At 36.5% G+C, this 25,248-nt stretch overlaps 1 protein-coding gene across 6 annotated transcripts in view; it reads right to left on the reverse strand.

Moving 5' to 3' along the window:
• Positions 1 to 610: 610 nt before the first annotated feature.
• The window catches only part of AGPAT3 (1-acylglycerol-3-phosphate O-acyltransferase 3), an 87,975-nt gene continuing 63,337 nt past the window's right edge, over positions 611 to 25,248 (reverse strand). For all 6 annotated transcript variants that reach the window (XM_039368380.1, XM_039368373.1, XM_039368408.1 and 3 more), the window contains 8 exons: positions 19,612 to 19,838; positions 13,799 to 13,968; positions 13,245 to 13,406; positions 12,189 to 12,342; positions 9,625 to 9,727; positions 7,547 to 7,622; positions 6,316 to 6,514; positions 611 to 3,477 (listed from right to left, as the gene is read on the reverse strand). In XM_039368380.1, coding sequence (XP_039224314.1) covers positions 3,389 to 3,477; positions 6,316 to 6,514; positions 7,547 to 7,622; positions 9,625 to 9,727; positions 12,189 to 12,342; positions 13,245 to 13,406; positions 13,799 to 13,968; positions 19,612 to 19,789 — 1,131 coding nt within the window. In that variant the 5' untranslated portion in view covers positions 19,790 to 19,838 and the 3' untranslated portion in view covers positions 611 to 3,388. The remainder of the gene's footprint in view (positions 3,478 to 6,315; positions 6,515 to 7,546; positions 7,623 to 9,624; positions 9,728 to 12,188; positions 12,343 to 13,244; positions 13,407 to 13,798; positions 13,969 to 19,611; positions 19,839 to 25,248) is intronic.

Raw genomic sequence — 25,248 nt, forward strand, 5'->3', positions numbered from 1 at the left:
CTTGCCTCTCAATGGTGGGCACCCCATCACTGGAGGTTTTCAAGAAAAGATTGAATAGCCATTTGTCTGGAAGGAAATAAGGTTTGCTACCTTGGGTAGAGAGGGAGTTGGACTAGAAGACCTCCAATATCTCTTCCAGCCGTATGATTCTATGAATATTTCTATAGATTAGGGTGTCAGATTGCATCAAATTGCAGGAGACTTATAGTTCCAATAAAGTGACAGCTAGCTCTGTAAAGGCAATTGGCAGTGGATAAGGTGAGCTGGGTTTCTTGATGAACAGAAATATCTTGTTCTCATAAGAAAGCTATGTTACCAAGCTTAACTCAATAAATCCACTAACTAACCACCCAAACAACCAGCCAGCCATCTGGGTTAATAGTAGTCATAGGAAAAAAGAAAATCCTCATATTCATGCTCAAGTACTTCCACTTACCTCAAGTAGCACTTTGAATCCCATCCTCGTTACTTTTTTATACTTACAACTTAACCCAATACATCCAAGCCCCAAAGAGAACATTGGAAATGTAAAGAAGGGAGAAAGACTGCCATATTTGAAAGATGATCAAAATTTAATAATGAAGACCAGAAAGAAAAAGGAAAAGAAAAATACGATATATTTCGTTTATTATTGCTCTCAAAGGGCTTGATAGTCAAATATACAGGCTATGTTCTATTAAACCAGAACAAAATAGTGGAAAGTATAAAATCTATTCTGACTGTTCCAATCCAAAGAAACTGATATTCTTTATGCCGTACACTGCTATTTTAAGAAATATTCTTTCACATACTCTGCTTATTTGTTATTTTGTTTGAAAGACAAATCAAAAAGATGAGCTGTCATTGTGCAGTGTTGTACACTTTAGTTTTCAAAGTGAGTTTGTTTTTTGAGACTTCAAACAACATCTACTATGGTTTTAAAACAAATATGATCAGTATGTTAGGATTTGAAAATAAAACAGAAGTGTGGACACATTTGTCCTCCCCATAATAGGCATGCACTACCTTCTATTATCTGCCTTAAGCAGAAAGTGGACACCTGTTTATTCTTCCTTGTAGCAATATTCTCAATGACCCTCCCTCCGATCCCACCCTGTCCCATTTATTCCTGTCAAAATATCTCATTTTTAATCTATCAGCACAGAACTCCTTATAACTGCAACACAAAACATGAGGTCCTTCTACTTGTTTTCTGTTAGAAATATTTTCAACATCTTTGTCAGAAAGCAATTATATACTATCTGCCAAAGGGAAAAAACTTCCAACAAGCAAGACTTATTTATCAAGCTTAAAAAAAAATGTTTGCCTAGTCAGAAAACAGAATCATTCTTAACTATTTAAAAACAAACACAAACAGAACAATTTACTGAGTGAATAAGAGATTATGTGTGGATTCTGCCACTTCCCCCAAAATCACCTTATTCAACTTCCAGTGAAGTGAATCAGAGCTCCCAATCCTTATAGACAAGGTGAATATGATTCTTTGTAGGAAGGATTACTGTTTATTCTGGGCCTGGTAGTGCAAAGGGGAACAATGCAGCAAAAAGTTGTATTCTAAATATGCATGTATTCACACAGAAAATAAACAAATGTGCATCAGACTTTGCTGTAGTAGTTCCCACTGCTAGAGATGAGTTACAAAATCTAACTATGAAAACACTTAAAATGAGCTCCAAAAGATAGAGAACCTTAAGTGTACGGTTAGTGTTTGAAGGTAAAATATGACATATTTACTTTTGGCTATAAAAAATAACTATTTAGGAGAATTATTAAAATAATATAAATCAGATAAAGATCTATGTTTATGAAGAATTTTAATTATAAAGCTGAGTCAGATTTTGTATGTATGTACGTATGTATGGATTGAACTGATGTCAAATTTCTTTCCAACACTGAAAAAAAGGAAACCACCATGACCACATGCTAATAAATTAATACTTCCTTTCTAAGTATTTGCAAACATCAGTCAGCACAGCTACAGATTAAAGATATCCGCTCGCAGATTCTATGAGGTTTCTTCCTGGTGGTAAACTATTTACATACAATAACCATTAAAGAGCTGCCATATAAATCTAAATTTGGCTGGCATGCAGTCCACTTCAGCCTTTCCAAATGGAGGCACCGCCCATGCACTGGAATTGGATATGGATGCCACATAAAGCTATTTAGCTCCTCTGGGTATATTTCCAAGCCAGAGAGAGTAAAAAACATTATTGTAACATTAGCATGGCAGAAAATTTGTAAAAAAGGTATAACCTTACCCCAACCTCCAATGTTTAGGTATTTAAGCAACTGTTGGTTTACATGGCAACATATATGGATAACCAGGCAACTTAGATCCTACCCCATCAACATGTTTACTTGGAAAATATCTCTTCTGATTTCAGCTTAAAATCTTTTCAAGTAAGCATATATCAGGTTTGAGTCCTAGAGGTACCACCTTGTCCCCTAGTTCTCAATGTAAGATCTTTTCATAGTGCTGTGCTGGTTTTTTTCATGTGTTTCATAACACACCATGCAGAAGAGTTTGAGCAGAAGAGACTTTTTGAAGAAACTCTCAAGACCTAGAGACTGAGCACTCTTGAGATATGTAGATTTAAATTACTGGCTCGTCATGTCACTTTTGTTTTGTTTTGTTTTCAAAGAAAGGAAAAAGCAAAGCAATATCTATATAAGCAATTGAGCCAAACATATTTCAGCTTTAATTAGGGCAACACTGAGTAGAAAGATGTGCAAAAATGAAAGAGATTAGAATTGCATTACGTTTTAGGAAGTTTTGGTTGAAAGGATGCATTGATCTGTTGGATGATGCTAACATCAAAATACCACTGTTTTTGTGGAAGGTAATAATTATTAAAATAAAAATACCTTTAAAATAAAATGCCTGGAAGAATGATGCAGCTTTTTTCAAGTGAAATCTTCCACAAGAAACATTTGTAAATAAACTAGACGCTGTAGTTTGCTGTATTCTATGCTGATTTGTTTTTTTTTTTAAATCCTAAGAACAGAAATTTTATTTTAGCAAGAAGAAACATTCAGTAATTTCTCCTGCAAAGCAAATGTGACACTCTTAAAAGATAAAGTTATCTGAAGATGCTTGTATTTCCCTCTGTTAATTCATCTTCCTATCTGCCACAAAACCAAAACAAAAAACCCCATGAGGTTAAGACCAAATTTCTCTTCAAAAACTACAAATACAAGGATCCTTGGTCAGGTAAGTAATCAGCTTTTTCCATGTCTCTTGAATCTTCCAAATTCTTCAGTCTTGGCTCAAGTATTGTTAGTTAGCAGTTAATAAGAAAAGAAGATAAGTTTTCTAAGTGTCTTTCTTTCCAATGAAGTTAATTTGATACCATTGTCTTTTATAGTCAAAAATGCATTTGTAAAATTATTTCTTTTTCTTGAATTCTTGGTTGCCATAGCTGGAGCCCTTTTCTATTTCCGTTACTCCTATCAGTCTGCGGCCTCCAAAGGATACTTTATATAGGAGGGAAAAAAGATTGCATTATTCCAGGAATAATTTCAATATTCAGTAGCAAAATTTATATACACATACAGATACAAACATACGCCAAATACTGTAAATTGGATATTTTAAAGTACCAAAATCTTACACCAAGATAAAATCTGTAATTTTACAAAAATGAATATATACATAAGCATTATTTAGCCATACATTCAACTTTTTGTAAAATGTATGATGTTTCTACCAGCTGTCAGGAAAAGGAAAAGCAATTCTACTGCCACAAGTATATCTGAGAACAACTCTTCAAAGGAAGAAAAATGGGTCAGTAAATCCAAAATAAACTACTACGATGGTTGAGATAGACCATTACTCAAAATTGGGGGGGGGGTCTTCTTTGATTCACTAGTACAGCTAAGCCTCCATGAACAAGTGCCCAGTGTTAAGCTGAATATCAAAAGGTAGAGAGGTATTGCATTGCTCACTTGCAAGGAAGAGCATCTTTGTAAGTTCTTAGCATGCATGAATGACTTGCAGCCAGATCAGCTTGTTGAATGTCAGCTAAGGCAGGATAATTCAATAGGCTAAATGGTCTTGCAGATCACGTTTAAATGACTACTTGTTAGGTATTGTTAAGCATGAAACATGGACTCTGCATAAATCACAGACATCAGCCATTTGTTTCTAAATTCAGTTCATGGCTAGCCTTGGCTCCTAGCTGGTTTTAACTGTTTATTTCAGGGGGAAAAATGAAACCTCAAATACAACAATGCAAAGATGTTAAGAAATTTTATGTCTCTATATTTCAGAATTTAAATTTTAGATTTCTTCCTCCCTCTTTTGGCATTGCCAAATACTTGGCGGTTCACTTGAGGGCCAGAACTTTCCCAATTTATTACAAAATTGATAGAGGCTTGTGACTCTGTATCTTGCACTGTCATTTTCTGCAACTTCACCAAATGGTAGAATACAGGTATTCCTCAATTTACCACCAGTCGTTTAATAGCAGTTCAAAGTTATGATGGTCTTGGAAGAAGTGACTTACGAGCCATCCTCAAAGTTATAACTGTGACACCACCCCTATGGTTGCATGACTGCAGTTTGGGTGCTTGGCAACCCAGCTTGCATTTACAATGGTTGCGGCATCTGACAATCATATGACCATGATTTGCAGCCTTTCCAACCAGCTTCCAATAAGCCAAGTCAATGGGAGAAACCGGAGTCCCTTAATGACTGCAATAAAATGGTACTGAAACCAGATTGGTGTTGATGACCAACATTACAACTGTGTCTAATTTATGACTGAAATTACAGTCCTAACTGTGGCCATAAGTCAAGGACTATCTGCATATACAATCTTATATTTGAATTAAGATACATGCAAAGTAGAGACTCAACAGGACCAAGCAACTGAAACTGGGAAAAAGGAAAAAATTCTACTAACTTTGATAAATGTCTACACATAGGTTAACGATCTTTTAGTATCATTAACAGAAATACATCTCCAGGATTTTTCCTTTCTCCTCCTAAACTGATTTCATCTGTCAAATTCTATAATTAGCATACTTTTGCTTTCTTTTATTTTTTCCAGTGGAAACTTGATTCAATAAGAATTTGTAATAGTTCTAGGACAGCCAGCCAGGGAATAAAAGTAAAAGGGACAAAATAGATACAAAAGTAATTTCAGTTCTAATGAATGGGTTATAAAAAAGTGTAAATGCTGGTAAGGCAATATGCAAAACACCACATTACAGTGAATTTAATCTCTTAAAATTCTGAGAGGAAGAGGCTCAGCACAAAATTTGAACGATTGCTCTGAAATTAGCCTAAAAGATTTTTTTAAAAATATCATAAATGACTAACTAATTTTTTTGTTAAAGCGCCAGTTCAAAGCAGAAATAACCTCAACAGGTACTATTTATTTGAATTGATTTACAATAATCATAAAACTGTGTTCATTTGATTTAAAAAAGAGAGAGTCCAATGTGAAGGGTCTACTTAAAAAAACAACAAAACCTACGGCCTGAAACACACATACCCCAACACAGTTTGGCCAAACAAGCAATCTCTTGAAACTAAATCTTAAAAAACATGGGTAATTCTCTTGCAATAAAAGCCAAAGAATCTCATAACCCTCTTAAAAATGAACACTTGTGTTATGGCTTAAATATTAATGGAATTCCATAGAATCCACTCTTGATTAACCCAAGGTTTCTTCTTTTCAACAGCATAACCTGGACCATCCATTTATTATTTACACACTAGTAAAAATTAGGAAAGATTATGCTTTTCAGATCTACTGCAAATCATCCAGAAATCTGAAACTTGGTTCCAACATATTTTTTTACTCATCCTTGCAGAAGAGAGCAAATACCGATAAAGATGTTTATGATTTGGGGTCTGATATGTAATGTCATTACATGGGATATATTAAAGGAGTCATTAGGGAGTAGCTTTTAACATGGATGTTCAGAATAAATTTGAACTATATATTGCAAGTCAATTTGACATAAGAAATAAAGTTAAAATAAGGGATAAAGTAGTTATAGCAACCGCTGTGCTCTAGTGAAAAAGCTTTCTTCAACCAGTGTCTCAAGATGACTTGCAACTAAAACTTCCAGGATTTTAAACCAGAATATTATGGCTATGAGACTGGAATGAAATGTATAAAGGTAGCTGGGGAAATATTAAAAGGCATTCAATATTGTCAACACCATTCTTCCCCATCCTGTCACTGAGCTGATTATACAAGTAATTTTTGGGAGAATTGGCCACTTGATAAAATGCAGACAACTGGCTACATGAACATTTTCAATTCGGTTTTTATAGCCCACTCTAGCCAATTCTATTACCTGCCCCAACAAAGCAGAGGAATGCAAGAATCAGAAGAGGGGATCCACTTGCAAAAATTCCAAAACCAAATTTGAAAAGAGGAGAGAGAAGAACAGCAGCCCAGAAGAGAAAGTTGAGGAGAGTCCATGGTCTTCTGGGAGGTTTAAATTGTTGCCCAGGAAATAAGCCTTCTTGATTATACTTCTCTTGTAAGGCATCCTTGAGGAGAGAAAGAAGTTTTTTTTTTAATGTTCTAATTACTTATGCTTTCTTCCATATACCAGTATATTGGTAAATACTATAGAGTTTTTCAATTCAGAAAGAATATTGCTGGTAGAATTTTTCCCTGCAAAGTGCCAGGTATGGGGGCGACTGAGGAAAAAAATAGAAAACAATCTGAGCAGCATAATATATAGATTGCAGAAAAGCACCTTTCAGGATTTGAGAGCTCCTCACACTTGTTGATAGAATGGCAATGACACTTCTCCAAAACGGAGAGCAAGTAAAAACAAAAGATCTCTCTCTCTCTCTGTCCCAAAGGTGATTTTTCAAAACTGGACTTTCTTTGTTTTTGCTTGAAGATATTTCATTTTTCATCCAAGAAGCTTCTTCAGACCTGACTACAAGCAAAAATAAAGAAAGTCCAGTTGCCTTTGGAACAACCATGACTTGGATGACTGAGAATCTCCGTAGACATCTTTCTTTCTCTCTCTCTCTCCCTCTCCCTCCCTCCTTCCATCCATCCATCCATCTGAATTCAATGTATAAACAAGCATTCTGCCACCAGCAGCAATCAAATGATTTCAGGAAGTCTAGACAAAGAGTATGAGAATTCAACAGACAGGATAGGACTCATTCAAGTATGTATGATCATCATTCTCCGACACTTTTCTCCTTAAAACTGAAGATGAATGGTCCCCAAATTAGATATAGACTCAGATACTGAGGCATCAAAAAAAGAAGAAAAGAAAAACATGCAATTCCACCTTTTAAAATTTATTTTAAAGCTAACAGTAGTCATTGGGGCAAATAAGGTTAGGAGCATTGTTCTAAGGAAATATGCAGATATCATAGCAGGACAATTTTATTAATCCTCTTTAACAACTTCATAAATCATCATGCAAGATCTTTATTATGGAGCTTTCACATTGCACTTAAAGAGAAAAAACACTTGGAATACTGTTTATTCAAAAATAATCGTTCCATTAGCACACAGCCTTGCAAGTTTTTAAATGCAAACAACTCATTTACCTTTTCCTGATAAAGTGTATGAAGCCACTTCGCTGCTTCTTTTTCATCCAAAGGGATATCTTCTAAAGGAAACCTCCTGGGTTATAGAAAAAAGATTCAATAAAGAGTTTTTATTATAGTGACAATAATAAAATATTTTCAGAATTAAAAGATGTTAACATTGTTCTCTCCTTACCAGACCTCTATATCCTATAAAAATGCATTTTATGAATGTACCCTTGCATTGTAAATGGCTAGAACAGGCGACATATGAAAAATGTAGCAGTAATTCAATATAGCCATCACCTGTTGTTGTTAATTGCGAAGTCGTGTCCGACCCATCGCGACCCCATGGACAATGTTCCTCCAGGTCTTCCTGTCCTCTACCATCTTCTGGAGTCCATTTAAGTTCACACCTACTGCTTCAGTGACTCCATCCAGCCATCTCATTCTCTGTCGTCCCCTTCTTCTATTGCCCTCAATCTTTCCCAGCATTAGGCCCTTCTCCAGTGAGTCCTTCCTTCTCATTAGGTGGCCAAAGTATTTGACCATCACCTAGATTGCACTTAAGAGTATATATTATCTTTTGTCTCAGTCTTAGTCTTAAATGTTTTTGCAGGTGGGCAAAAATGCCATTCTTGCACTCTTGAGCAATAACTGTCAAATCTGAAACAATGGCTTAACCTAGTAAGTTCTCATTTCAAAAATTAAAATCAATGAATTATATTTACTGAATTGATGGAAGTAATGTTTTGTATCTCTTATGCCAGGAACCTATCTCCTCCAATTTTACTGACAATTTAACATCAAAAGATGAAAGGTCATGGCTACAAGACTGAGCTCTAAGCCTCTGCTTGAAATCTTGACTTTACCATGAATTCTTGCACAAGAGAAGCAGCAAATGAGAACAATTTGCACAACAAAGAACCTGAACAATTAAATATCCTGGGATACAGCCCTCCCAAACCTGTTTAGGTGGACTTCCAATCATTGCATGTGTTCTTGTACTTGAAATGCTCCTGGCAGAGTGGCCCTATGGGATGAAACCGAGTTACCATTTTGCTAAATTTTCTGCACAGCCTCTGTAAGATTTTATGTATCAAATTAACCTTACCAAAAATTTACTTAGGCTGCAACCCTATGCATACTTACCTGGGAATAAAACCCTCTGAACACAATGGAACTTACTACTGGATAAACTTATATAGGATTGCACTGTTTATTCAGTTATGTAGAAGGTTGCTGAAAGGTTGTACAAGTCTGAACACAGCCATCCATTGAATATTTTGCTTGTAGAATATCCACATTGAACCTAAATGGCTACAAAAGTGGCATACATCTGTAACCTTCAGTACGATATATGGCTAAACTATTTTCCCTTGCTGGACAATACTGATCCTACTCGTATTCTCTGCATAGAGATTGCTAATTAAATCTGTCAGTGAAATTGTATGATCACACCCTGCAATAAATTTGCCACTAGGGAGGGCTGATAGCAAAGATCATATAATGAACAATGTTCTTATCTGAAGCTAATCCTGAACATGGAAAAAAGCATTTGCTTTATGTAGAAATGTGAAATGTGTTTTCTGTAAAATGTATTGCATTGTTTCAAATTTCCCCTAGTAGTCCAAGACAGCACAGGCAACATCTGCTAGGTGTTTATCTCATTCAAATGAATTCAAAGACTTCACTAAGGTCCTTACTGCTTTCTTAAATGGTTGCAAAGGAGTGCTTTCTACAGATTGGGGAGAGCAGCGGAGAAGAAGGCCCTCTTCCATTTTTCCAAGATGTTTATTTTATATGACACATTTTTGAAGTTTTGAAAGTTCTATATCTAGTGACCATAATAGGTTTTCACACTAAACCTCAAGTCAAGTGAAACAACAGAGAGTAAATTACCACATTTTAAGGAAATTGACTATCTTAGATCCCCTATATTTGCTTCTGTCCACTAATATTCATAGGAAAACAAGTCTCTTCCAAACTAAGTCTGAAAAGCTAAAGATGGGAAAATGTAGAGGTGTGGGGTGGCCGTTTTATTGCAATAATTGGACACAGTGACAGCTCTCAGTTGTAAACCACGGTAACACACTCACCTGACACACATATCTGCTTCATATTTCTTTCCATAAAGGATTCCTAATAAAGATGGGTTTTTGTTTTCTCTGAAGTTTAATGTTACATCATACACTGCTGAAACTAACACAAGAAAGATAACATTATTGTTTCAATATTCAAATGCCTGGAATTCAACAGATATTATTATATTAAAGGGCACACAAACATATATATTAGGACTATTATATCTATATTTCAGAATAATGGCTGCTAGAGTTTTAGTGGTCACACAGATTTTTGCAATCCAGCTGTGGTAGCACTAGAACAGTATTTCTCAACCTTGACAATTTTAAGGCATGTGGACTTCAACTCCCAGAATTCCACAGCCAGCAATGCTGGCTGTGGAATTCTGGGAATTGAAGTCCACATGCCTTAAAATTGTCAAGGTTGAGAAACACTGCACTAGAATTACATCCATGGGTATATCTGAATCTGGAAGCCCACCATTCTCTAAACATAGCGTGGGTTTCTACTTGGCAGGCAGATTATGCACAAAATCTTGACTGCAATCATTCCAACAAAAGGTTAGTGTTAGGGTTATAGATTCAGGGATATCTACAATGTAATAACTCACATACTTGCTCTCGTTCTTTTACTAGGTTTGGATAATATCAAACCCACATCTGTCTACAAAAAAAGGACTGAAAGCCATGGTCTGAAGGTGATTTCAACTTTGATTTGGATGCAGACAATGCTTTAGAGCAGTGGTTCTCAACCTTTTTAATGCCGCGACCCCCAACCGGTCGTAAGTCGAGGACTACTCAACCAGTTCTAAGTCAAGGACTACTCAACTGGTGCAGCACCGTTTGCAGAATGGGACTTTTGGCGGGCTCAGCAGGGCAGAGACAGCCTGGACAATTCTTATTGGCTTTTGAAAGCCAATAGAATTAGACTCTATTCAAGAGAGTCTATTCTATTGGCTTTCAAAAGCCAATAGAATAAAAGGGAGTAGCACAGCTAAGGAAAAGGGGGGAAAAAATGGCGGACTGCGTTGTTTGGCGACCCCCGTGAAATGGTCGTTCGACCCCAAATGGGGTCCCGACGCACAGGTTGAGAACCACTGCTTTAGAGTAATCCTTGACCTCTCATCATTTGATCAAAATTACGACAGCACTGAAGAATATTAGTTATTATTATTGGCCGTCAGAGTTCCAGCCCTCCATAGTGACATCCCTATAACCCCATGGTGACATGATTATGGGCATTTGGCAACTAGTTCACACTTACAATCAGTTACAATGTTCCACGACCATATGATTGCCACTTGCAACCGTCCCTGCTGGCTTCCTCAGAAAGTCAATAGGAAAGCTGGCAGGGAATGTCGCAAGTTGCTGGGAAAAGTTTCCCCCACCTGTGCATCTACTATGTGTGTGTGTGTGTATGTGTACAGTCAATAATTAGTTCATAAAATTCACCATGTACCTAAAACAAACTGTGATTCATTGATTAATTAATTAGGTGAGCTATAACTCAAACTGCAGTACATCTTACATAATATTTGATGGAATTTGGCCAGAATCACTTGAATCCAAAAGCAAAAGTTGTAAATAAATGATCTAAATGATGGGGAAATTTAATTAAATGTGAAGTTAACAACCCACGGTTGATATTAGCATAAAAACAACTGAATAGTAAGATGTATCTGGTGGTTTCAATGTCTGCTATGGGGCCAACAGAGCCAGTTCTTAAACATTTAGCAGCATCCTATAGGCCCTCCTAAGTTTCGGGATGGTAATTTGATTTAAATATGTAGCGGTCTGAAAGGAATGTGAAGCCTATTTAAAAATAGTATTTTGGGAGACACATCAAACGTCACTGAATATTACTGTCCTTAAGAATGTCTGATAGCTTCTACAGTATGCTTATGCCTTAGCAAGAAAGGAAACCATAGAGGTTCCAGTTTCTTACATATTGCTTTGACCCCAAATAAAACCAAATCAGAAAGGACTTGGGGTGGGTGTTAGGAAGAAAAACACTTTAATACAATACGTTGAAATGTGTATTCAAACATTCATTCTGACTTACTGTCAACCTGTCTTTATTTTTTAATATGAAAGACTAATGTAAAATAATATAATTGTTGTCTATTAGAGAAAAGAAATGGAGTGAGTTTCTAAACCAATTTAGCTTCATGATCCACAGTGCTCACTTTATGCTGCTGCTGGAAGAATGTAGTTAAACATTTAACCCATCCATAGTATTTAGCCAGCCATCTATCCTATTTAACACCTTTTTCCTATGTGGTATAACATGAACTTACATCTCACACACATGCTGCTGCGAGTGCTAATTAGGCAATGTTTGGACTCCGCTTAGAAACGTGAAGTGCTAAGTAGCATTATTAATTTCTCTGAATAAAAAAGAAAACTAATCAAAGTATTGAGAGTTATTTACATTATCAGGTTCACCTTTTAAATGTTTAAATACTAAACACTGTGTCAAAGCAAATATTGCATGTTGAAAAATTTAGTGGCTATCAAAACAATTATATTAAGAAACATAATATGCATATTCACAAACATTGTAAGCGAGGCCAAGGTACCTGTTCCCCTGAGACATTGGACAGCAGTCGTAAAACCTTTGGTTCTGGGCAACAAGTGATACTTGAGTTTAGGCAATCCTTTGGATTCAGCCACTTCCATACTGATACGATGCTTAGTTTCTGTAAATCGAGTTCCTTCACAGTATAATAGAAACTGTAGCAAAGAAGGGGGGGTGGGTGGGGTGGGGTGCATTACAGTACTGTTAAATTGTTTTATAAAAAGTTTTATAAAAAGTTTTAGGTCATGAAGACAACTAAAATAAATGTGGGTTTAAATCTGGGTCCAAAGTCTTTTGCCTTAAAATAAAGATTAGAGAAACTTCACAGCCTATAGCCTTTTGCCCGGAAAGCTTCTCCTTGGAAAATCAAACAAACATTAAATCAAAACAAACATTAAATCAAACAAACATTAAAATTTCTCAATCTTGGCAACTTCAAGATGCATGGACTTCATTTTCCAGAATTTTCCAGTCAGCATGCTGCATGATGGCAATGTTTTGTGCCATGGCTGTCTGATTTTTCCAGCCCAGATACAAAATCCAGGTCCCAGCTGCGGTTGTTGAATTAGGTGTTCTGAAGCCGGGTTCTGCTTGGGTTGCCTTGAAGCCAGAATCCTTTCTGTGAATATAGGGGCTTCATTTAGACAGGTCCCAAATAGCACAAAAAATTCTCTCTATTAAAAGAATGGACAATACAAGCTTGAACCTCTGAAAGCCATGTAGATAGTTTGGCGAAAGATGGCCCTATTGCTCTTTTTAAAGTGCTTTAACTGTATTGTACCAATAAGCGATAGCTTGCTTCAGTTATGACTGATCTGCATATACGTTACATCTGTCTGTAAATGACTGAAGACTGAATGTAATGATATATCCCATAAAAGCTATGGATTTAATTTAATAACTTTATATATCTATGTATGACAGGAAAAACAGATTGTGTACTATATATAACCAATGTTACGTCTTATGAAAACACATAAATTCAATACACATACTTATACAAATCTGTATTTTTCACTATCCTATTAAAAGAGTTGATGTGCAGGACTTCACTTACCCACATATACTCAGGATAATCGGCTAGTCGTTTTAACCCTTCAACAACAGTGTCTCTGTCTTCTTCCCATTTTCTTTTGCAAAAAACGATCTCTAAGAAGTACCACGTCCAGCCAATTATGGGTACAAACAATAGTTCTTTCTTTGCAAGAACTTTTGAACTCTAAAACACACACAAACATTGTTTGTTCATCTGAAATGTATCATGGGCAAATACAACTAGTTTCAAACGTGTTCTGAAATAGCCTAAAGAATTTCTCCAAAATTATCTATTTCCTGTCCAAAGTCTGGGGTATAGGTCAGGTTGAACTAATAACTGTCTCAAGAGCACCCAAAAAATTCATAACAAGTGTAACTTGGAAATTGTGCCTCCCTAACTAAACTACATTGACTCTCTTATATTCAATTTATTTTAATTTAATCCAATAAGTTAGCGCAAAATAAATACATCTAGTCTAAGAGCTTCCTACTCTTGGATTAAAAAAAACAAACACAAAATGTCAAATTCCCTAACCCCAATTCCAAAGAACAAAACCATATGTTAAGACCACTTACCCCTAACACACCAAACCGTTCTGTCATGGTCCAGCCACACAGAAAATCTATTTCAAAGTTGTGGTTGAGAATGATGATGACATGTTCTTTTCCAAACTTATCAATTGTGGCCTGGTCTGTGAATAAAGTGCATTCTGTTCCAGACCACCATTCCAGCAACATCACTAACTCTAGATCACAGGAGACAGACACACACACAAAAAAATCAAATGTTAGTTATGACAAAGCCTATATTTTAACTTGGTCTTTGCTTGCTTAGTAGATATTAATTCTACAACTGCATTACTTACAGAGGACAGAAAAAAGAAATATGTAATCTACAAATCCTATTAATGTGCAGACCCAGGCTCATATTTTAAAACAGCTATTTTTCTAGATTTCAGCAATGCTTGGAAATTTTAACTGAATAAATTTGACCAAGATTTTCAATACACTTTAATCCTAAACAAGTGCAACATTTTTATTAATAGGAAGAATATCGTTTTTCAAAAGCTCTTATAACACCAGAGGCATAATGTTGCCAGCTTGCCAGCTATTAAACACAGTTAAATCCATTCTAGTTTATGCATAGGACTATGCATTTACTTTATCCTTCCTTCTTTCCATTCTGCAGCAAAATTTTACTCTCTTGTCATTTCTTACTAACACAATATAGCTTGAGGCAAAAGTGAGAAGCAAAGCTGAAATATTGATTTCTCTAGGACTAGGGAAAATTGTGTGTGTGTGTGTGTGCGTGTGCGCACGCGCGCATATGTGTGTTAGTCTATTTAATCATAACTCCTACAGTATTTTTCCATACTAAACATTGGTAATTATTGGCTGAAAATTGAATAAATGGTACATTATGTTCTATAAAAATTAGCCAGCTAGCCTGAGAATGTTTTAAAAGAGTACAATTAAGGTACACTGTTAATAAGTTCAACCTTTAAGCTTCTTCATTTTAATACTCTGTTTAAATATTAATAGATTTAGCTTTGTTCAATCTGCTGATTGGCAAGCCTAAAACAGAATTATTCAGTTGTCTGCCCAGCAAAGCTTCTTGTTCTCAGTGCTATAGATCTCAAAAGCCATGAGACAGGATTGTATGCCTAGAGTGTAGAAGAATAGTTTCTAGCTGCTATTTCTCCCAATGTTGAGTATGCAGTTTTGTTTTTGATCAGTGACAAATTATTCAGTGCTACTAATAAAAATCAAAACTGACATACTTAAAATAAAAAGAGAAAGGTCATTAAAGTCCTAATGAAAGAATTTAATACAATCAGGGGCACAATGAATATTGATAAGTCCTTAGTGCTGTCTGAGCTTGTTTCATTATTTTATTACCGAATGAAACAATGATTAGCACTGATGATGTTACCTAGTTTTGGTAATGAAACATCTGGAAGAATACAACCAAGCTCAGAAAGCACCAAGAACTCCTCATTTCAACCCTGAGCTAGAAATATTCTCCTTTATTGATACAATGATTATTGGATGGCAATGCTGCATGGTCTCAATCCAATATTAAACTGTAATATCATGCAACTTGGGAGAGGAAATGCCAAAATGTCTAAAATTTTAAAAAAGTCCTAGGATTTAATTCCTTGAGCCAACTGAGATTTTTACTATTGTTTTTGCTCAAACAAGCCTAGCAGCAATACTAGCTATAAAGCAAAGAGATGATAAAAGTATTAATAAAATTGAAGCCAGCAAACAAACATTTGAAGTCAAATGCTTCAGAACAGGAATGGAAATGCCTGCATAAATAATAATATGATGACCCCTAAAAGCTAAGCAGTAGTTTATAGCATATCCTTTTTTTTGTTTTTTTTATTTCGTAGAAACATCACAATTACTTTTGCTTTTCCTCTCACTGTTATTCAATTATTCTGGGAAATTATGAGAACTATGCTCAACGTGCTGGCGATTAGCAGTTCAGGAAATCCAGTTACAGAATATTACTTAATATCAGATACTCTTTTTTGCACTAAGTAGCTGCCAAAATTGCATACTCTGAAAAAATCCATTGACATTGTATAGTTTATACATCTGATATCAGTAAGTTTGCCTCCTGCATTTCAAAGTTCAGCTTGATTAGTTAAGTGGTCTCATTTGTATTCAGCAGTGTAAAAAAAAAAAAGTCATGGCTCTTTTTAAAATTCCAATACGTATTATAGGCTGTTATCTTCAGAAATACTGCAAATAATAAATATGAATATAATAAAGTCTCCAGTTGGGTTTAGATGAATCATTAGACATGTTAGCATTAAAAACTGAAATAGTTAAGTCATTGAGAAGAAGCCAGCACAAGTAAGGTTGGACCACAAATTCTCTTCATTAATTATATATGTAGCCAAGTGGGTTCTCTGGGAAAAAGTCAGACAAAACATCCCCACTCCTTTGCATCAGGAAGGAGCTTTACAGAGAAGTATAGCATTGACAATTGAGTCAAGAGCTGCTCAACAAGAGATGCAATTCTTGCCTCCTAAGGAAGAAAGTCTGAATGACTCAAACATGGCTGGCATCCCAAGGTAAGGGAAAGGTTTTAGGTTCCAAGATTACCTCATCAAATACCTATACAATGCCTGAAACTCCTTTCTAGAGAGTTTCTTTCCAGAGACATTTAAATTAGAGAAACCTGAATGTAAACAGCTCAGTTTGAACTATGCTATGAATAAAGTATTTGTCATCTTAGACTACCATCAACTGGTATCTATTTATCTCTTCACATTACTCTAAATTCAATGCTTGATAAGTCACAAGATCTGCTGTATGTCCTCAAATGATGAGACACATTAAGTGATGAGTTATGGGTGAATCATCCTCAAGGCAAGAATTCCTTTAAAGGAAAAAAGCTAAACTGCTAGTACATTAGTTTCTGCAGATAAACAAATTTGAGAGTTAGACATTTTAAAAACAAAAAGTTAAATAGTTGCTGCTTTTTGGAAGAGACCATACCAAAATCTCTCTCTTTGAAATATATTGATTTAGCATCATAAAGTTAGGTGTCCTACTCACTGCAGCTTGAGCTCCAGTGAATTCCATCTTGCTAGTGATCAATGACAAGATGATCTTATTTAGTCCCAAATAGACAAATTAGTCTTTGGTGCTTCATGGACAGAATCCCTACTGAAAAACCCACAGAAGCAAAGCTTTTGTTGGTTTCCGAGTGTCTGAGTTCTCATTAGATATATAACAAAAAACTTAGAACTGCTTTCAATCTGGTCACAAAACTTGGAGACATTTTGTTTGGCTGAGTTCTGAATATGGTGTTACTTAGCTCTTTTCTAGCCTCACTTTCCTTTTTACTCATTATATTGGTATAATGGTCTCCTAGTACACAAATATTTCCAGTGGCAGATTTGACTCGCTTAAAGCTCTCCCTAGAAACCTATTTTTTAAATTAGAACTGTACCTGAAATCAATGTGGGAAGAACCAGGAGAAACTGTATCTAACATGATGACAATTAAATTAAGAAATGTCTCTGTGCATTATTTTCTCTCCCTGTCAACACTAAAAGCTGCAGTTCACTAGCACTGTGGAGGGGCTTTGGAGTGACACCAAATACTTTTGAGGAGGCATGCAACTTTGAGATTTCAGATTGTGCATCTCAGTCTTAAAAGGATTACTCATGTTTAGTCTTCATGGTCTAACACAGTGATGGCGAACCTTTTAGAGACCGAGTGCCCAAACTGCAACCCAAAACCACTTATTTATTGCCAGGTACCAGGTGGGTGTGGCCCACTGGATGGTCATGGCTGCGATGGTCATAGCAGATTGGGTGGGTGTGGCCAAGGTGGGCTTGATCACCTCAATGTTGCTCGTGGGGAGAGATGCCTGTGGGGGCCGGGCAGGATTGGGGGAGATCCAGAGGGTCTCTGGCAGGTGGGGTGGTGGACAGGACAGATGGTAGGGGGGTGAGGTGAGACAAGGCAAGGCAGGGTGGGGGTGTCATTATCAAACAGCAAGACGAGGCAGGGGCAGCTGCTGCCTGACACCATCGGCCCCTGCACACAGAGGTCAGCAAGCACATGGGTACTGGGATGCATCCAGCCATGTGGGACCTCGATGAGTTAGTGGGCGGCTGATTGAAGAGGGGCGGTTGCCATCTCCGGGGCATGGCGCGTATGCCCACAGAGGGGGTTCTGAGTGCCGCCTCTGGCACGCATGCCATAGGTTCGCCACCACTAGTCTAACATGAAGCTCTAAATTCTTCTTTTCATCCCTTGTATCTAAAATCCTTTAACTAGAGATGCCATTACTTGAACCTCTTGCTGTGTATTAAACACAGAAAGTAAATTTTATTTATTTATTATATAGAGAGTATATGCCACACATCTTGCTATCAAACATTTCTTGGGCAGCTTATAACAAGATTACACTACAAAATTATTCTTTTGTCTCTTCTGAAATGAGGTATAAGTAATAACTTTTTATACTCTAAACAAAGCACTTTTTCCACCTGACTTGTCTCACTAGAGTGGGAATTTAGTTAATTTAATTGCAGTATTATTTTTTTCTTGCAAGTTCTACCACACATAGCCATGCTAACTAATAATCTGAAATATATTTTTTTCATTTCCTTAAATTATTGATAGCAGGATTATCTTAAACATAGAAATATTCTGAGCTCCATAGTAATCAAAAGAAGTAAGTGTATAAAAAAAGAGATGAAAAGCAGACCCTTATACATTTTCATGAACAAGAGTTATGCACTAAGAATAATATGCTCAATCATATCCAAATGGAAACAGGAAGGAACTTTAAAGTGAGAAACTATGTTTTGAGTTATAAACTAATTTAAATCGATCTTATTGATTTTCAATATTTTTTGTGTGTGACATTCATTGTCTATTAAGAAACAACTAATTTATATTGGAACTATTAATTTCTTCTTTTCCAGTAAATATTTCTAGAAGTGACACTTTGCATGTCTAACAGATCTGATTTATTAATCATCGCTAGAAATGTTAGCTTTTTATGTCATTGTCAAGTTTTTATTCTAAAAACAAATATGATTTTATTGAAATTAAATCCTTAGTACTTAAGTCTAAGATATATATCCCTCTGCAGTTATCCTTCCCTTCATTAAAGCATTGCTTTAACTGATATTTCTCAAAAGTATTATGATTGCCTTCTTTTAAAATTTGAGATGAAATGGTTCCTACTTCAGTGAGATATCCTGTAAGATATTTCCTTAATGGCAACATTAAAGTTTTATGCTATCAGGGCAGACAAGCTATTTTGTGTCTCTGTTTGTGTGTTTGTATGTGGTGTGTGTGTGTGTGTGTGTGTGTGTGATTGAAAAGGGGTGAGCAAGGGAAGACGCTAACAACTCCAGAAGAGGTGCTTTAGGTATCAAAAGAGTGGGAATTGGTTTTCCTTCTCCATCTACTTCCTTCTCATGAGAACCTATTTCCCTTTCATTCCAGTAGCCACCATACCTACAACTACAAAGAGTTAGAAAATCAGTAAGAGAGAAAATCAGTAAGAGATATTTTGTGTTTAAGTCCATGCACAAATAATTCAGAGACACCATTTCTTGAGATGAGCCCTAGATCATCCCAGAGTTGTAATCGTTTTTTGTGCAAATATGTTTCTAAAGCACAATCCTTTATTCTGCTCCAAAAAAGGATCTTCTACAGCATGGGTGGGGAACTATGGCCCTTTTATGACTTGTGGACTTCATGCTGGCTCAGGAATTCTGGGAGTTGAAGTCCACAAATCATAAAGGGGCCATAGTTCCCCATCTCTGTTCTTCAGTGTGAGAAGAAGCCAACAATCTGAATAAGTCACATTCCAAGCTAATGCAGAGAAACTACAATATACTCACGGCTCCACAATGAATAGGAAAGGCGACAGTTTACTTGTCGATAAAACTGCTTGTTTATAGGCCAGAGGATTAACGTGCATAGTTGGATGAAGTTAATGATGAAGCCACTCACAACAAAGACAAATCCGATCAGGAGGTGAACTATAAACTGGGTCTTCAGAAATGCAAGAATGCCCATGATAGTCCCTTATTAGCGTTTGCAAGGTCCTTCACTCAGAATAACAATCCTAAAAAAAGGAAAGAAAAATATTGCTTAGCAAATTAAAATGTTTGTAATCTAGGGAATAAGTGGGGGAGGGGGAAGACAGAGAGTTCTTCTAATAGCAGCTCGGGAACCATAAAAGACATTTTTGTCACTGGGCCGATTCCATTCAGGTTCTCTCTGGCTGTGGGTCAAGAATTGGTTAGCACTCTGAATTACAGTTTCACTTCCAAGCAACAGTAATAGGAGATCTTGCTATTAAATGACTATCCAGTTGTAATATACTTTATAGCAAAATTGTTTTCCAAAAGTCCTAGCCTCTAAAAAAATATACAAAACTGGCCTAATTTCAAGGACATTTTGGCTTTTGCCCTGCACTGAAATATTAATTTCAGTTCCTTAAAAAGGAATGGACTATCAGCAGTTCTTCCTTAGCCCCAGACAGAGTGGTCTCCAACATACATAGAAAGACTCCAGCAACATGTACTTTCTACCACTGCCTTCATCTTATCTCCAGCTTATGAGTGGACCAGTCTTAAGTTATCTCTGGTTTGTATTCTATTCCAGCACCTTTCAAGGGTCATCTCATAGCATGTAAAATCTATAAGTTATGTCATACTTGGTAGTGGAGAGAATCCAGGTGACAAATAGAGAAAGAATAGGTCAGCAGAAATGTGTGGTCAGCATATTTCAAGTGAGTGTAGTCTTCTTCTGACTCAAGTACAAGTGGATAGCAATTTCTTGGAATAAGGGGAGTAAGGAAAAAATGAATATAGGCTTAATGCCTTGGCACATTTCTTCTTCCCAAGCAACCTTTTTTTCAAAACTGAATGATACCTAAAGAAAAATGACATCAGCCAACAGGAAGGCTTCATATCTTAGTTGGTTAGAACTAAATATAACCTACACTTGGAATAACATTATGAACCAAGGTAATCCAGTTTTTGAGTCAAGAAAAATTAAATCTTGTGAGAATTCACATATTTTTAAACAGACTGGAATCTGCCCCCCCCCCAAAGAATAGATATTAATAATTCTGCATTACTCCCAAAAAATTCCCTGCTGCTTTTGTTGCAAAAATATAACCATCCCTCTGGAGAGTATACTTTTCTTGGGTTGCAGAAGCCAAAAGAAAGAAAGAAGTAACCATTTTATTTGTATCAGGGAGCTAATCCAGCGAGCAGAGTCCTTAACATGTTTCGTTATTCCAGAAATAAGATTTGACATTTCAAATACTAATATAACATCTCTGCTGGGTGGCATTTTTTTCATAGGGCAGAATCTGTTAGCTTAAAAGTATTTCCATTAATGTCAACACTGCTCAAATTAAATTATGATAGAAATCTAAAAGCTTGTAACCATACATTAAGATTTAATTTTTGAGCACTTTTAAGGATTAGAGCTCGTGAAGCAGGAACCAACAGTATACAGTTCAGACAGAATCACTGTAAAGTCTAAACCTGGAACAGATGCTTTTGACTCTTAAGTCTGGGGAAAAACCCACTTTCTGGAGAGGGTGGGAGAAATAAGGCTTAAGTTTAAACCTCCCTGTCTGTCTGTCTATTTTCTGTGTTCTGCAGAGAACTTGACTTATAACACGGACTGCAGCTCTCATAATCCCTTGTGATTGGTCACATTGGCTATTAAGGCTGCTAAAAGCTAAAATCTGCCACATCTGGGCAATTATAGCTTCTTCATTTCCATCTATATCAGTGGTTCTCAACCTTTTTAATGCCGCGACCCCCAACTGGTCGTAAGTCGAGGACTACTCAACCGGTCATAAGTCGAGGACTACTCAACTGGTGCAGCACCGTTTGCAGAATGGGACTTTTGGCGGGTTCAGCAGGGCAGAGACAGCCTGGACAATTCCTATTGGCTTTTGAAAGCCAGTAGAATTAGACTCTATTCAAGAGAGTCTATTCTATTGGCTTTCAAAAGCCAATAGAATAAAAGGGAGTAGCACAGCTAAGGAAAAGGGGGGAAAAATGGCGGACTGCGTTGTTTGGCAACCCCCGTGAAATGGTTGTTCAACCCCAAATGGGGTCCCGACCCACAGGTTGAGAACCACTGATCTATATAGACCATCTTACTTGGTCTTCTGCCACATCTACTCTCCATACTTTTTTCTTATTGACAATTGCTAAGTATGGGCTGCTATGTGGCAACTGCTTATCTTTAGAATTCTAAAGTCCTGGCACACTTTAGCTTATTCATTTTCTATTGTTTTGTCTATTTTGTGGCCCCACCAATTCTTGTTTGCAGGCAAATAGTTTTTCTAGTAGATATTCAAATGTATCATTGCTGCTATGTTGTCATGCCATTGTATGGAATCAGTCTGCACAATCTTCTTGCAGCAGTTAACCAAGTGGTCCACTGTCTTCTCAATTCTGGCTTTGTATGCATTTGTTTTTAAAGTTTGGGCTTCTGCAGCTAGAATTAGCCCCTCTGCCTCCTCCTTCAATTTTCCTGCTCTTAGCCATTGCCAGGTCTTGTTATTTGTTTGCCTTTTTTTTTAACATACTGGCCATATAATACAGTACTTTGCCTTGTCATGTCTCTTTTCTATTCTTTATTTAGCTTTTCTTGTCAGTCAGTATGGGCGCTCCAATATTCAGTAAGCATTCATGGTGAACTACCTTCAGTATATCTTCTTCATTGTCCTTCAGATATTCCAATGCCCATTTTCCTTCTTCAGATTTCTGGTATACTTGCCTCAATGGTATTTCCTCCTCTGAGTTTGGACTTTAAAATATTCTTCATTCTTTTAATCTTCTTGACTTCAATGTCCTTGAGGAGGTCAGCTTGAAGGATGCCCAGGTATCTGTAGTGATCTTCATCCAGACTCTTAATATTATCTCCATAAGGCATCTTGATCCCTTCAGTTGGGAATTGACCCTGAAGAAAGGAGGTGAGCCAGCAGAACACCATGCTGCACAGCCCCAGTCCTCTGAGTCAATCCAGAAGGATTGAAGGTATCAAAAGCCACTGAGACATCAAGTAAGGCAAGAATGGACACATAATTCCCATCCTGCCCATGCCAAGAATCATGCAGAAACGTGATCAATGCCATGTTCATCCCATACCCTGGTCTGAACCCTGACTGAAAAAGCATCCAGATAATCCATTACCTCCAAGTTGTCTGGAACCTTCTCAATCCCCTTCTTCAAAAATAGGAGATCAGATACCGGATGAAAATTATCAAGTATCATGGGGTCCAGCAATGTTACAAAGTTACTTAGTAAGTGGTATTGTCTTTAAGCAGATAAATTCACTCTGCTATTGTTATGTTCTATAAATCAGAAGGACAACAAGTTGATAATGACACCTAGTTGAAGGAAAGGGTGGCTTTAAAAGTTGTCAAGGTGATTTTCAAAGACAAATCACAAACATATCTTTACTAATTATCTATAATAGGTTATTGTTTATATGAAAACATTCATGATGAAAATTTCACTTCCAATAGCCATAGGACTAATGCAGATGAACCATGGAGCACAGAAGCAGTGATTAAACTATATCAATTTATGAGGGCAAAGTTCTCTGCTTCCAAACAAGTAAGGAGAAAATCTCCCCAAAACTTTCATTTCTATTAAAAAGTGGAGTTTTCAAAAGATTGCCTTTGCTTTCTGACGATACTTAAACCATTTGTTCATCATTTTCCTGTGTTTCTATGGTGAGCAGATAGAAATAGGATATATAATCACTGCAGACAAAACATGAAGTTACCAGAGATCTCACACAGGGGATGGAAAACAGAAGTCTAGAAGGATGACTAAGACTAAAATTATACTATGCAAAATACTGGAATATACAGCCTATCATCTTATGCTGCCATTTTTTGTTTTGTTTTGTTTTGTTCTGTTTCAGAAAATTCACAGCTTCTTTTCATGACAACTTTCTTTCAGAAGGCGGAGAAAAGCAGAAGAGGTTCAGGTATCCTTGATTTGTATCTACTCCACAGGGAAGATTTCAGTTGAAGAAATCAGTGGGCAGGTTAACGGAGAAACATTGCTCCATGTAATCTGGCGGTCTTGACAATAAATGAAATGAAAGCTGAACATATTTTTTAAAAAACAGTTTCTAATGAACTCTGAATAATTATAGTTAAATGCACAGCAAATAAAACCAAAGAGAAAAGGAGCTCAAGATAAGAAATGCTAGAAGATGCTAAAAGTACAATCACAAGCAATCACAAGAAAGGGAAACATGGAGGACAACAGACAAAGTCAATATAGCCATACAAGAATTTCAGTGAAAAAAGAAGAAGGATGTATAATGAAGGTGAAATGAGGAATAGGCTACCAAGAAAAAATACAGAGACATAGCTTGGAACTATATAACTGGCATCAGGAAGACTAAAGTTCAAATGAGCTAAGGTTAGTGGATTGTAAGGAAACTCCTGGAAACTAGGACATACTCCCAACAAGACCAATCTTCAAAAAGTGGGAAAACTATGACTATAAATCTATCAATGTGACATCAATACCTGGGAAGATTTCAGAGCAGATTACAAAGCAATTGATCTGCAACCATTTGGAAAACAATGAGGTAAGAAATATACCAAGATTTGTATGTGTTTGTGTGTATGTGCTTTCAAATCAGTGCTGACTTCTGAGAACTGCCTGAAGTTCCTGCAGTTTTCTTAGCAAAATTTCAGAAGCAGTTTGCCCTTGCCTTCTTTCTAGGGCTAAAAGAGAGTGACTGGCCCAAGGTCACTCAGCTGGTTTTGTGCTTAAGGCAGAACTAGAATTTACAGTTCCAACTTTTTAGCCTGATGCCTTAATGATTACACAAACTGGTTCATTCCGACAAGTCTCGTCAAATTAAACTAATACTTTTTGATGAGGTAATCTTTGTAGTTTATTGCCACATTTTAGTAGCAAAATTGCCATTAGCATCAAACCAGAATAATACCCCAGAAAATTGGAATAAATGCACAGGACTGAGGTGAAAACATTTGGTTGCTAATGTTCCTTCTGAACAAGATAATAGGCTGCATAAACTGAAATACAGTTTCAAATCACAGAAAATAAATATTCTACTTTACTCTACATGAGTCAGACCCCAATGCATCATATTTCAAAAAGAATTCAGACAAATTGGGAAAACATTCAAGAAAGACAATGATAATTAAAACCAAGCCAGCTTTCCACATACAAAGCTTATGTAGAAACTGGATTTGCTTAACAACCATGTTATTCCCTTAACAACCACCTGGTCCCAGGTTCTGGTCCCAATTGTGGTTCTAAGTTTTACCATCCCTCATTCCTGTTCTGTTCACTTTTTATTTTACTATTTTCTAAGATGTTATTTTTATTGGTATCATTGAAAGGAAAATATCAACAACACATCTAGCAAACATTTTTACTTGTTCTATAGATCTGTCTTGACCAAATAGACCTGAATCTGCTGTATCAGACTTCTCAATTTCTGCT

The sequence above is a fragment of the Crotalus tigris genome, unplaced genomic scaffold (assembly GCF_016545835.1).
Source record: "Crotalus tigris isolate CLP2741 ecotype Arizona unplaced genomic scaffold, ASM1654583v1 scf7180000017601.7605149639:7615979, whole genome shotgun sequence".
NCBI lineage: Eukaryota > Metazoa > Chordata > Lepidosauria > Squamata > Viperidae > Crotalus > Crotalus tigris.